General features: G+C 41.6%; 1 protein-coding gene across 6 annotated transcripts in view; it reads left to right on the top strand.

Annotated features, from left to right (window-relative positions):
* IPO11 (importin 11) overlaps positions 1 to 12389 on the top strand; it is a 555951-nt gene that overhangs the window by 349183 nt on the left and 194379 nt on the right. For all 6 annotated transcript variants that reach the window (XM_073584259.1, XM_073584261.1, XM_073584258.1 and 3 more), the window contains 2 exons: positions 283 to 396; positions 7685 to 7806. In XM_073584259.1, coding sequence (XP_073440360.1) covers positions 283 to 396; positions 7685 to 7806 — 236 coding nt within the window. The remainder of the gene's footprint in view (positions 1 to 282; positions 397 to 7684; positions 7807 to 12389) is intronic.

Below are 12389 nucleotides of genomic sequence, written 5' to 3'. Positions count from 1 at the left end.
GCATCTCATCAGGCCTTGATTACTTGTTAGTATGAACATAGAAGGTTTGTGGCTCTGAGACTTGTTCACTTGGTTTTTGTGGACTTTGATGCAATTAGGGGTAGGCTGCACATAGAATTTTTGTATGGTGTCATATCCATTTCCAATTTTAACTTTAGCTACTTTTCTCTTGGACTACTTGTGTTTAGAGACCTCTTATAGCACTGCTCTGGAGAAAAGATCTGTGATTGTGTCATACTCAATATTCAAAATACTAAATTATCCATTTTTGTCCACATGTAGAGATATCCTGTTGTTATGTCTACCTACCTTGGTGTCCTTGGACGTGTCCTTCTGCAGAACCAAGCCTGCTTCTCTTCATTATTAAATCAGATGGCACAGGAGAGCAGTCAGGAGGTTAGTATGGGATACACAAGGAAAGCGAATCCTCATGAATATGTAGATCGTTCTTGGAAACAGTGACAATACTGAGGCATGATAAAAATGAAGCTTTTTCTAACATGTCCACCAAATAAAACATGGTTAATAAAGAACACGGCGGTCCTTAATGCGCTATGCGTTGGAACGTGCAGCCATTTATTTTTCTTACTAATTTGTGAGAAAACCCTTTGCTGCATTGTGAAATATGGAGCTGAAGCTGTCAACTATCTCTGTTTAGGCAGCTGTAGATGTACATTAGATGTGCTTATTCAAAAATTATGTGTATAACCCTCATATTTTGGGCTTTTTTCCTTTTTTTGTATTTTTTTTAAAAACATTTTCTCCCTCCGTGTGTCACGTACAGCGTAGGAAACACTAAGTGCAATACGAAGGGAAAAGGGTAAGGGAACTCAGCACTAAGGAGGGGGGGGTGGAGTCACCCCATCTACCCTAACATCCCTATATAGGTTCTACACCTATCGCCGAGCAGTCTGCCTAATCCCTGCCTGACACTAGTAGTAAACTCTGCATATTAAAGTACAGGATGAGCACTAGTCAATCCCCACTACAACTTAAGAAAGAAGAGATACAAAAACAAGGGGAACACTTAGCTTGAGTTGACTCAGAGAGAAACACAGTCGTCCTCTAAAGAGGAAGATGGCTTACTGCTATAACTCCAAGCCTCAACAGGGAAATGGAAATATCAACGACAACTCCCATCGACAAGCTGGGCGTTATAAATGCCCTGCTCCAGGTGTGTCAACTAAAGCCTGGGGATCTAAAGCCCACTCCTTTCTTAGGCTGGTTTCACACTTGCGTTTTTTTGCGCTGTTTTTTAGCGCAAAAAAACGAATATGTTTTCTCCCCTTTCTTTTACATGGGTGCGCATAGGTGCGCATACACATGCATTTGTACGAGTTTGTATGCGCATGCGTTTTTTTGTAGTGTGTGCTCGGACACACAAAATGCATCCTGTTGCATTTTTTGTGCGTCCGACTTGCCCCAAAAAAACGCATGCGCACGCAATGCGTTTTTTTACAGCAAAACACCCATTATAGTCTATGGGTGCGCATACGTGCGCATTGTAATGCGCACGTATGCTCAAAAAAAGCATGCGGTTTTTAAACAAAAACGCACAAAAACCCGCAAAAAACGCACACAAACGCATGATGCCTTTTTTTCATGCGTTTGTGTGCGCAAAAAAAACGCATCGCTAAAAAACGCAAGTGTGAAAGTAGCCTTACAATGTGATATTGTAGCTCCATCCCCCTCTTCTCCCCTCCTCTCTGCCTGCCCAATATTTTAACATTGCCTGAATACACCTCCAACCAGCAACGTGAGAAGCCGACCTGCAACTTGTCATACAAAACTTCCATTTCCCGGAGAAGGGCAATGTTTGTAGCTTTGATCACATACATGTCTACTTGTACACTGTATTGACACCCCTTTAAATCATTGTATTTGAATTTATTCAGTTCCATTGCCACAGGTGTAGTACTCATACCGTTACCCATGTGAAAGAATAGGTTGTTCTAAAGGGCACCTTGAACTTGAGCATAGTTCTGTATTCAGATGCCACCGGTATGACAATTCCGTGCGTAAAAATCAGGAATGTTGTCACGGCACAGTTGCAAGATATCCTCTGGCTAGGGGCCCCTTATCCCTAAATCTAGAGGTATCCTAGCTATCCCTGCTCCCCGGATTATTTCTGATGATGAAGATGCTGGGGCCACCGGCCTTACTGAGCTACTGAATCAGCCCTTGTCTGTCCCCTCCCTCACCCAGGGAAGTGGGGAGTTGTTGTGTATATGAATACACAAACCAGTCTAACAAGGGAAGTGGAACATCGGAAAGTATAGGATGAGAAAAATAAATAGGATAGGATGAGAATATGCACACAGACAAATCACCAAGCAACAGTCTCCTGAACAGCACTCCAAAACGCCTCCTCAAACAACTAACAGCTCCAGAACCAGGCAGTTTCAAAATAACTGGCAATGCCTGCTTGCCAGAGAAGAGTATATCTAGCAAAACGAAGTGGCCAACACTGAACAGCTCAGAGTAAGAAAGCTTCCAGGATCTCTCAACTGAACAGATTAACCCCTGCACTGCTAGTAAAAACCTACACTGTTCAATATGAAGGTGAAGTCTTCTAATCAGTGCAGGAGTATGAGAAATCAGACAGCGTGGTCTTCTGGCTCCTCTGCTGCGATAATGACAGGACCCTTCCTTTTATCAGGGACCTCCGTAACCTCAGGGCCTGGTCTATCGGTATGCTACGTAAAATTACCGGATTAACTTGACTGCATAGACGTTAGATGCTGCTACCCACATCCTCTCTTCAGGACCGTAACCCAGTGTACCAGATACTGAAGCTACCAACAAATCAAGTGCGAATCAATGATCTTGGCTATCTGAAATTCCAAATCTCCATCAATAATGACCGGGGAGGGAGTTGGTGGTGATGGTACAGAGAATGCAATGAAAAGTATTTTTGAGTAGAGACCAGTGAAACATATTATCAATCCAAAAGGTGGATGGCAAAGCAAATCGTAATGCTGTAGGATTGACTACAGCCACAACCTTATAAGGACCAATTTCAAGGTCCAAGAAGGAACCTTCAACTTAATGTTCCTCGAGGACAACCACACCATATCACCAACACACAGGTCCCGACCCACCAAATGTCTCCGATCAGCCACACACTTAAATTTGGACCCCATCTTCTTCTGATTATTTAAAACCCCTTGCCACACAGATATAATAGATGATGAAAACTGTTCCACTTCAGGTATTCCCGAAGACCGATCCCTATTAAAAGAGCAGAACTGAGGCTAAAACCTCTATGCCCTGAAGAATGAGGACTTACCAGTAGACTCATGACAACGGTTTTTCGCTGCAAATTCGGCTAGAAGTAAGTAACCCAATCCTCCTGATTCTCAGATACAAAACACCCAAGATAAGTCTCAATGTTCTGGTTAACACGTTCAGTTTTGCCTGTTAGATTGTGGATAAAAGAAAACGATAGATGGATCCCCAAACGAGCACAGAATGCTTTCCAAAATTTTGAAATAAATTGCACAATATTGGTAGGAAACCTTTGTTATTTTACGATCTCTCTGATGAAAATTTGCTACAAGGTCTTAGCTTTAGGTAAAGCAGGTAGCGAAATGAAATGTGACATCTTGCTGAATGTGTCCAGCACCAAAATTACTATATTACCTGCCTACACAGGTAGATCACTGATGGAATTTACCCAGAGATGAGTCCAAGGTCTACTGGGAACCACCAATGGTTAGAGAAACCCAGAAGAATGAGTATGAGGGGGTCTTAGAATGGGTACAAACACTGCAGGCAGCTACATACTCTGAAACTTCATGGTGTACCCCAGACCACCAAAAACACAGAGTAAGAAGATCTGTGGTGGCTTTGCTATCAAGATGCCTGTCCAAGACCGAATCATGATGTTCACTTAAATGTTGAAGACGGAGATTCATGGGTATGAACAGATTACCTAATGGACAAGCAGCAGGGGCATCCCCTTGAGCCTCTACAACCTTCTTCTTCAGATCTAAGCATACAGACGCAATAACCACCCCTTTTTGTAGTATAGGAATCAGTTCGCAAATATCGCCAACCCCAGGAAAACAACGAGATAAGGCATCTACCTTAATGTTCTTATTCTTGAGTCCATATGTCACAAAAAAAGTCTAATTTGGTGAAGAATAACAATCATCTTTCCTGTCTAGGCACTAGAACATTTTTCAAATTCTAAATATAAAAGATTTTTATGATCCGTGATTACCATGACAGGATGAATTGCCCCCTCCAGAAAGTGACGCCACTCTTAAAAAGGCAATTTAATTGCCAAGAGTTCCGGTTAGTAATGTCATAGTTTTTCTTCTTTGGATGATATTTTTGTAGAAAAGTATGCACAGAGTCGCCATTTACCAAGAGATGCACCCTGTGACAATACAGCCCCCACTTCAGACGCTTCAACTTCTACAATTAATAGCTGAGTGGTGTCAGACTGTATAACAATTGGCTCAGATGCAAAACACTTTTTCAAGGTATCAAATGCTTCTGTGGCTGGACTAGACCATGTGTAAAAGTCCGTCCCTTTTTTGGTCATACTCCGCAAAGGTTTGGCCACTACCAAAACGTTTTTGATGAACATAGGTAGTATTTAGTAAAACCAAAAACCTTTTGTAACGCCTTTAAGTTCTCAGGACTATTCCAATCCAGTACCGCCCAAACTTTCACTGAATCCATGCGAAAACTGATGTGACTCGAGGTCAGGCAAATAAATTAATATGTCATCAAGATAGATCACATCAAATCTACCTTCCAGGTGACTAAAATGTAATTTACAAAGTGCTGAAAGACGGCAGAAGCATTAGTCAACCCAAATGACATCACAAGGTTTCATAGTGTCCCTCAGGTGTGTATTGAAGGCTTTTTTTCCACTAATCCCCCTCCTTAATACGAATGAGATTATACGACCCCTGAGAATCCAGTTTAGGAAACCATTTTGCTCCTACGGTCTTGTTAAAAAGGTCCGGGATAAGAGGGAGAGGATCTTTTTTCTTTACAGTGAAATACCCTGCAGCAATGTGGAATCAGTATGTCTGATGTGACCCTTTGCCAGACTTTCAGCGATGTAGTTCTTCACGGCCTACCTCTCTGGATCAAAGATATTATATAGTCTGCACTTTGGCAGCTTAGCCCCAGTAATAAGATTAACGGTGCAATTATAAGGACGACGGGGAGGAAGTTCTTGGCACCCCTGTTCCAAAAACACATCCCCAAAGTCAGGTATTCAGTCACAGATTGGGTACCTACCCCAGCTAGCTAAGTGCCCAAGCAGTGTCCTTGAAATTACTCATTACACTTTACCACCTCTCGAGACTGCCAATCTACCACATAGATGTGCAGCGTAAGCCAAGAAAGTCCCAAGAACCACAGGAGAGAGCACCTAACAGTTTATAAATTCTGAATGCATGGCCCCTACCTGTAGATGTATTTCTCGGACGATGAGAGTAAAATACCATGGCTCAAGGGTGCAGTGTCAATGGTGATTGTGTATAGGTCTTGACAGTGTATGTGGTTTGTGGCACTTGACCTGGACGAACCTAGCTTTGATCAAATTAAACCCCGCCCCACTGTCCAGAAAGGCTGAAATATCCACCTTATTTTTGCCCAGATGGATCTCGGTCAGTAGAAAAAATTGTGACCTACTTTAACCTCTCCGCAACCTGGGTTCCTTAGTTTTCCGGTGGTTGTTTACAGTGTGGTAGGGAAGGACAAGTACCCACAAAACTACCCTTTCCATTAGAGAAAAAAACACACTCCCCTTTATGCCAAACTGTAGTGAAGTGCTTCTAATCAGTGCATGAGTACGAGAAATCAGACAGCGCAGCCTTCGGGCTCCTCTCTGACACGGTAAACCCATGACAGCTGTGCTGATTCCAGTGGATCCTACTTTAGCATTAAGATCAACACAAAAACTGTGCGTCAGGAGCTTCATGACATGGGTTTCCATAACCAAGCATCACCAAGCACAATGCAAAGTGTTGGATGAAGTGGTATAATGCATGTTGCCTCTGGCGGAATGGAAAGGTTTCCTGTGGAGTGATGTATCATGTGTCTCTATGTGGAAGTCTCGGTTTGGCAAATACCAACCTTACTGCAATGTACCTGCGTGGCTGCATTATGCCAACTATAAAGTTTTGTAGTGGAAAGATAATGCCATGAATGTGTTTTCCAGATATTTAGTAAATGGTATGCTTCCAACTTTATGGGAACAGTTTGAGTAAGGACCTTTTCTTTTCCCCATGACTACCCCTCTGTTTCACAAAGCAAAGTCCATAAGGACATGGTTGGGTGAGTTTGGTGTGGAAGAACATGTCCGTCCACGCTGAGCTCTAACCTAAACTTCGTTGTATACCTTTGGGAAGAACCAGAATGGAGATTGCAAGCCATATCCTGTTATTCAGCATCAATGGTTGACCTCACAAATGTTTTTCTGGGTGAATGGGCAACTTTTTTAATAGTCTCCAACCCTTTTAAACCTTTTGTTTCCTTTGCTGTTGTTCCTCCATGTACTGACGTCACATTACATGGCCCCAAGCCAATCATGGCATAGTCTAGCTATAATCTTGTATTGTGATCTCACTGCCTGGAAGTTAGAAGTGTGGAAACGTAAGGGACTTCAGATTATTTCGAGGCTTTGGGTTTATCTAAGCCATTTTAACTTCTCACACTCGGCACAGAGAAATGGTTTTCCAGAATCCTTCGTTATCTTGGAAAAGCCGTTTGATTCATATAGTGGAGTTAAAAAGCTACTTTTTGCAGTTCACAAATCATCACTATTTCTATCAGTTCCCTGCATAAGACTAGATCCTTGAAAGAGTTGTCCCATCAACATTAGTTATCACCTCTATACACAAAAAATTAGAAATATATGATGGCTGGGGATCTAGCTACCGAGAACCCACACCTGGGGTGGTGAGTATGTGCCACCGCCAATCCTATAGACTGTGAGTGGAGCAATGGTTGCACTTTCTCGCTACGTTTGCATTCACATGGGGGACTTTTGGACCCTTGTCCTTATGATCAGTGGGATTTCTAATGGTCAAACCCTCAATGATCCTACACTTATGGGCTCTCCGGCTCAGGTACCGCCAGTAATGGGTCCATCATGGAATATTTTTCCCAACATATCTGACACAAGTTTTCAGTGTGTCCTGAAGCAAACGTGAGCACAGATTATATGTGCAATTCCTTATGCTAATTAGCCATTCAATAAAGATATAGCAAACGTATATATTTCTCTACATCACTGCAGTGTGCCCGCACCTTCCAGACATGTCCGTCCACATGGAGTGCATTAGTTGTACACTTCGGCAGAGACGTGCAGGTAATGAGGTTATTTGTTGGTTTACCTGACAGATTATTAGGTTTGGGTTTTCCAGTCTTGCCTTAAGAAAAGTCCAAGAAGCGCAATGTGGCATTCAGGGAAATGAGTTCTGTTTTCATTCAGTTAAAGTGAAGTGATTACAAAGAGAAAGTCCCCGAGGCTGAGCGAGAACACACTTGTACCTGTTTTACCAGGAATTACTGCTGGCATAATTACGCTATCGGAGGCTTCCATATAACATTGGCTGATCTGGTAACACAATTTGTTTCTTCCTGTTTATTGAACTAGAACCTACTTGTTCTTTTAGTTCTTTTTGTGCTCATCATTAGATGATTGTCTTTTCAGGCTGACCAGATTCTCGGAAATGTAATTGAAATGTGGGTGGATAGGATGGACAACATCACGCAGCCGGAGAGGAGGAAGCTTTCTGCTCTTGCTTTAGCGTCTCTGCTTCCCACAGTTAACAGGTAAGAGTAGTCTGGTGTGTGCACGGGGCACAATAAATATTACAAATGCTGGGAATAAAGTGTGGATCTGCTGTGCTGTTGTTGACCTGACCCCTGTGTAAATCAGTACAGTAGCTCTAGGCGTTGCCATAAATCATGCAGAGATAACATTGAAATGACATTGACTACTCTTTTTAAATCAAACGGTATCTCGTCATAAATGAGTACAATTTATTTTTTTTACAATGATAATTAAGTGATTACTCTCAATATCTTTAATGAATAAAGTTGTAAACTGATTAAAAAAAGCAAGCAGCACTGCCATTTACCTTATGATAATGATGAGGAATTTAAAATGGGAAACTGTCAGCAGGTTTTTGCTGTGTAATCTGAAAACACCAGGAGATAGAGGCTGAAACAGAATGCATGGATGTGTCACTTGTCAAAGTGCGTGTTGTTTACTAACTGTGAAGAATTTACAGCTAAGAGATTAACATTGCTGGATTACATTTGACCGGAAACGCCCCCTCCTGTGATAAGCAGCTCACTGCCTATGGACTTTGTACATTCAGAGCCTGGTGTGGGCGGGGTTAGCTTTCCCAGCTCTGCTGCATTCTAAATCTAAAAGCTGTGATTATGTCACAGCGGCTGCATCCAGTAATCTAAGTGATACATAGTTGGATTCAGGGTCTGTTTGCCTACATCATGCTGCTCTCAGATGAGGTAGCAAAAACCTGCTGACAGATTCCCTTTAAGGGATTTTTAATTGTACTGTTTGTTGCTCATTACTGTACATGGGTTGTTGGCCACCTATGCAGTCTATCAACAATGACCGGTTTCCTAGACAAGGTGCCAGTGCTTACAAGGTCTTTGCTGTAGATCTTGAAAACCCATTGCAGGATCTGGCCAGTTTCAGTGCCTACTCTGAGGGCACAGAGGACATACAATGTGGGCATACGTACAGTGGGGAAAAAAAGTATTTAGTCAGTCAGCAATAGTGCAAGTTCCACCACTTAAAAAGATGAGAGGCGTCTGTAATTTACATCATAGGTAGACCTCAACTATGGGAGACAAACTGAGAAAAAAAAATCCAGAAAATCACATTGTCTGTTTTTTTTTCATTTTATTTGCATATTATGGTGGAAAATAAGTATTTGGTCAGAAACAAGCAATCAAGATTTCTGGCTCTCACATACCTGTAACTTCTTCTTTAAGAGTCTCCTCTTTCCTCCACTCATTACCTGTAGTAATGGCACCTGTTTAAACTTGTTATCAGTATAAAAAGACACCTGTGCACACCCTCAAACAGTCTGACTCCAAACTCCACTATGGTGAAGACCAAAGAGCTGTCAAAGGACACCAGAAACAAAATTGTAGCCCTGCACCAGGCTGGGAAGACTGAATCTGCAATAGCCAACCAGCTTGGAGTGAAGAAATCAACTGTGGGCGCAATAATTAGAAAATGGAAGACATACAAGACCACTGATAATCTCCCTCGATCTGGTGCTCCACGCAAAATCCCACCCCGTGGGGTCAGAATGATCACAAGAACGGTGAGCAAAAATCCCAGAACCACGCGGGGGGACCTAGTGAATGAACTGCAGAGAGCTGGGACCAATGTAACAAGGCCTACCATAAGTAACACACTACGCCACCATGGACTCAGATCCTGCAGTGCCAGACGTGTCCCACTGCTTAAGCCTGTACATGTCCGGGCCCATCTGAAGTTTTCTAGAGAGCATTTGGATGATCCAGAGGAGTTTTGGGAGAATGTCCTATGGTCTGATGAAACCAAACTGGAACTGTTTGGTAGAAACACAACTTGTCGTGTTTGGAGGAAAAAGAATACTGAGTTGCATCCATCAAACACCATACCTACTGTAAAGCATGGTGGTGGAAACATCATGCTTTGGGGCTGTTTCTCTGCAAAGGGGCCAGGACGACTGATCCGGGTACATGAAAGAATGAATGGGGCCATGTATCGTGAGATTTTGAGTGCAAACCTCCTTCCATCAGCAAGGGCATTGAAGATGAAACGTGGCTGGGTCTTTCAACATGACAATGATCCAAAGCACACCGCCAGGGCAACGAAGGAGTGGCTTCGTAAGAAGCATTTCAAGGTCCTGGAGTGGCCTAGCCAGTCTCCAGATCTCAACCCTATAGAAAACCTTTGGAGGGAGTTGAAAGTCCGTGTTGCCAAGCGAAAAGCCAAAAACATCACTGCTCTAGAGGAGATCTGCATGGAGGAATGGGCCAACATACCAACAACAGTGTGTGGCAACCTTGTGAAGACTTAAAGAAAACGTTTAACCTCTGTCATTGCCAACAAAGGATATATCACAAAGTATTGAGATGAAATTTTGTTTCTGACCAAATACTTATTTTCCACCATAATATGCAAATAAAATGAAAAAAAAACAGACAATGTGATTTTCTGGATTTTTTTTTCTCAGTTTGTCTCCCATAGTTGAGGTCTACCTATGATGTAAATTACAGATGCCTCTCATCTTTTTAAGTGGTGGAACTTGCACTATTGCTGACTGACTAAATACTTTTTTTCCCCACTGTATATACAGTTGGATCTCACAAAATTAGAATATCATCAAAAAGTTAATTTTTTTCAGTTCTTCAATACAAAAAGTCACATTACATGGCCCCATGTAATGAAACTCATGTATTATATAGCGTCATTACACACAGAGTGATCTATTTCAAGTGTTTATTCCTATTAATGTTGATGATTATGGCTTACAGCCAATGTGAACCCAAAAGTCATTATCTCAGTAAATTAGAATATTTTATAACACCAGCTTGAAAAAATGATTTTAAAATCCGAAATGTTGGCCTACTGAAATGTATGTTCTGAAAATGCACTCAATACTTGGTCGGGGCTCCTTTTGCATCAATTACTGCATCAATGCGGCGTGGCTTTGAGGCGATCAGTCTGTTGCACTGCTGAGGTGTTATGGAAGCCCAGGTTGCTTTGATAGCAGCCTTCAGCTTATCTACATTGTTGGGTCTGGTGTCTCTCATCTTCCTCTTGACAAGACCCCATAGATTCTCTAGGGGGTTAAGGTCAGGCGAGTTTACTGGCCAATCAAGCACAGTGATACTGCTGTTTTTAAACCAGAAAAACAACCACTTAAAATAAAAACAGTCATATAGTCCAAAAAGGTAGCAAAAATAGAAAAATTAGAATAATTTACTGAGATAATGACTTTTGGGTTTTCATTGGCTGTAAGCCATAATCATCAACATTAACAGAAATAAACACTTGAAATAGATCACTCTGTGTGTAATGACTCTACATAATATATGGGTTTCACTTTTTGTATTGACAAACTGAAATAAATTAACTTTTTGATGATATTCTAATTTTGTGAGATGCTCCTGTATAACCATACAGTTACATATCCCTGCGGTATACTTTTGATGGTGCAACTTAAGTATTTTGGAAACATTTAGTAGTAATTATGTATAAGCTCGGAGTCACAATGTTGATATGCATTCGGTTTACCCCTTCCAAGCAATAATTAAAATCATACTCCTGATTCTAGAATCTCTGATTTCATAAAGCCTTCACACACAGGCCTTATGAATGTTAGTATTTATGTGCAATTTTAACATGGTAAGTGTTGCGGACAGTTATTACAGTTTATTTTTCACCATAGAGAATATGTAATATCTTATCTGTCTGTATACAAGTAAACCTAAAAATGCAGAAGCACGCTTTATGCGCTATGCTATGTACAACCATTACAGTTGCCGATTCATCAAGACTTGAGTAGCACAAGCTCGCTTTACGCCAGTCTTGACTGAGTAATGACACAAAAGGAGATTCATACCACTTAATGAACTCGGCGACTTTTCTAAGATGCATGTGCCTTCGCTCTGTGCACCAGAAATGCTACTCCAGCCAGGGACTGGAGTAGCAATTCTGGCATAGAAAACGCTGACACATTTGATGAAATCAACAAGGAGAGTCTCCACATCGCACCCCAGCTCCATGTCTCCAGCTTCGCCCATTTCAGTGGAGCTGATCGAAAGTGCCATGAAATCACCAAAAGTTGGGACATTTTTGCCCAGAAATGTTGTGACTTTTCCAATCTTTTATGCTACTGTTATGTTGAAAATCTTTCATGTATTGGCCCCTATGTCTGTTTATCCACCGTAATGTAATCCTAAATATGATTATGGTAGCGTAAATAACACTAACAGTACTTGTCATGGCTCAGTATATGTTGGACAGCTAGTAACCATTGAGTTTTTGAAGTTGGTATTACAACCCCCAAAAAGTGGTCAAGAGCAAAGATTTGCGCAACTTTGACAAGGGCCAAACCGTGATGTCTACACAACTTGGTCAGAGTATCTTCATAGGACAAGAAAGGCCAATCGGCCAAATCTTAGACATTGGCAAAACTCATTGATGTAGGTAGAGAGCAAATACTAACATGTCTGGTTCGATCCCAAAAAAGTTCTACTGTAGAACAAATTGCTGAAAAAGTTCAACATCCAACACTGCGGAGACACCATCACGTTTCTCAACGCAGTGATTCTAGAGCAAAGCCCCATCCCTTATGGGAAACATGTAAAATATGCAAAAC

The sequence above is a fragment of the Dendrobates tinctorius genome, unplaced genomic scaffold (assembly GCF_039654945.1).
Source record: "Dendrobates tinctorius isolate UK_male_01 unplaced genomic scaffold, ASM3965494v1 ptg000083l, whole genome shotgun sequence".
Taxonomy (NCBI): domain Eukaryota; kingdom Metazoa; phylum Chordata; class Amphibia; order Anura; family Dendrobatidae; genus Dendrobates; species Dendrobates tinctorius.
Note: the sequence above shows the minus strand (reverse complement) of the source record. Positions and strands in the feature narration are given on the sequence as shown.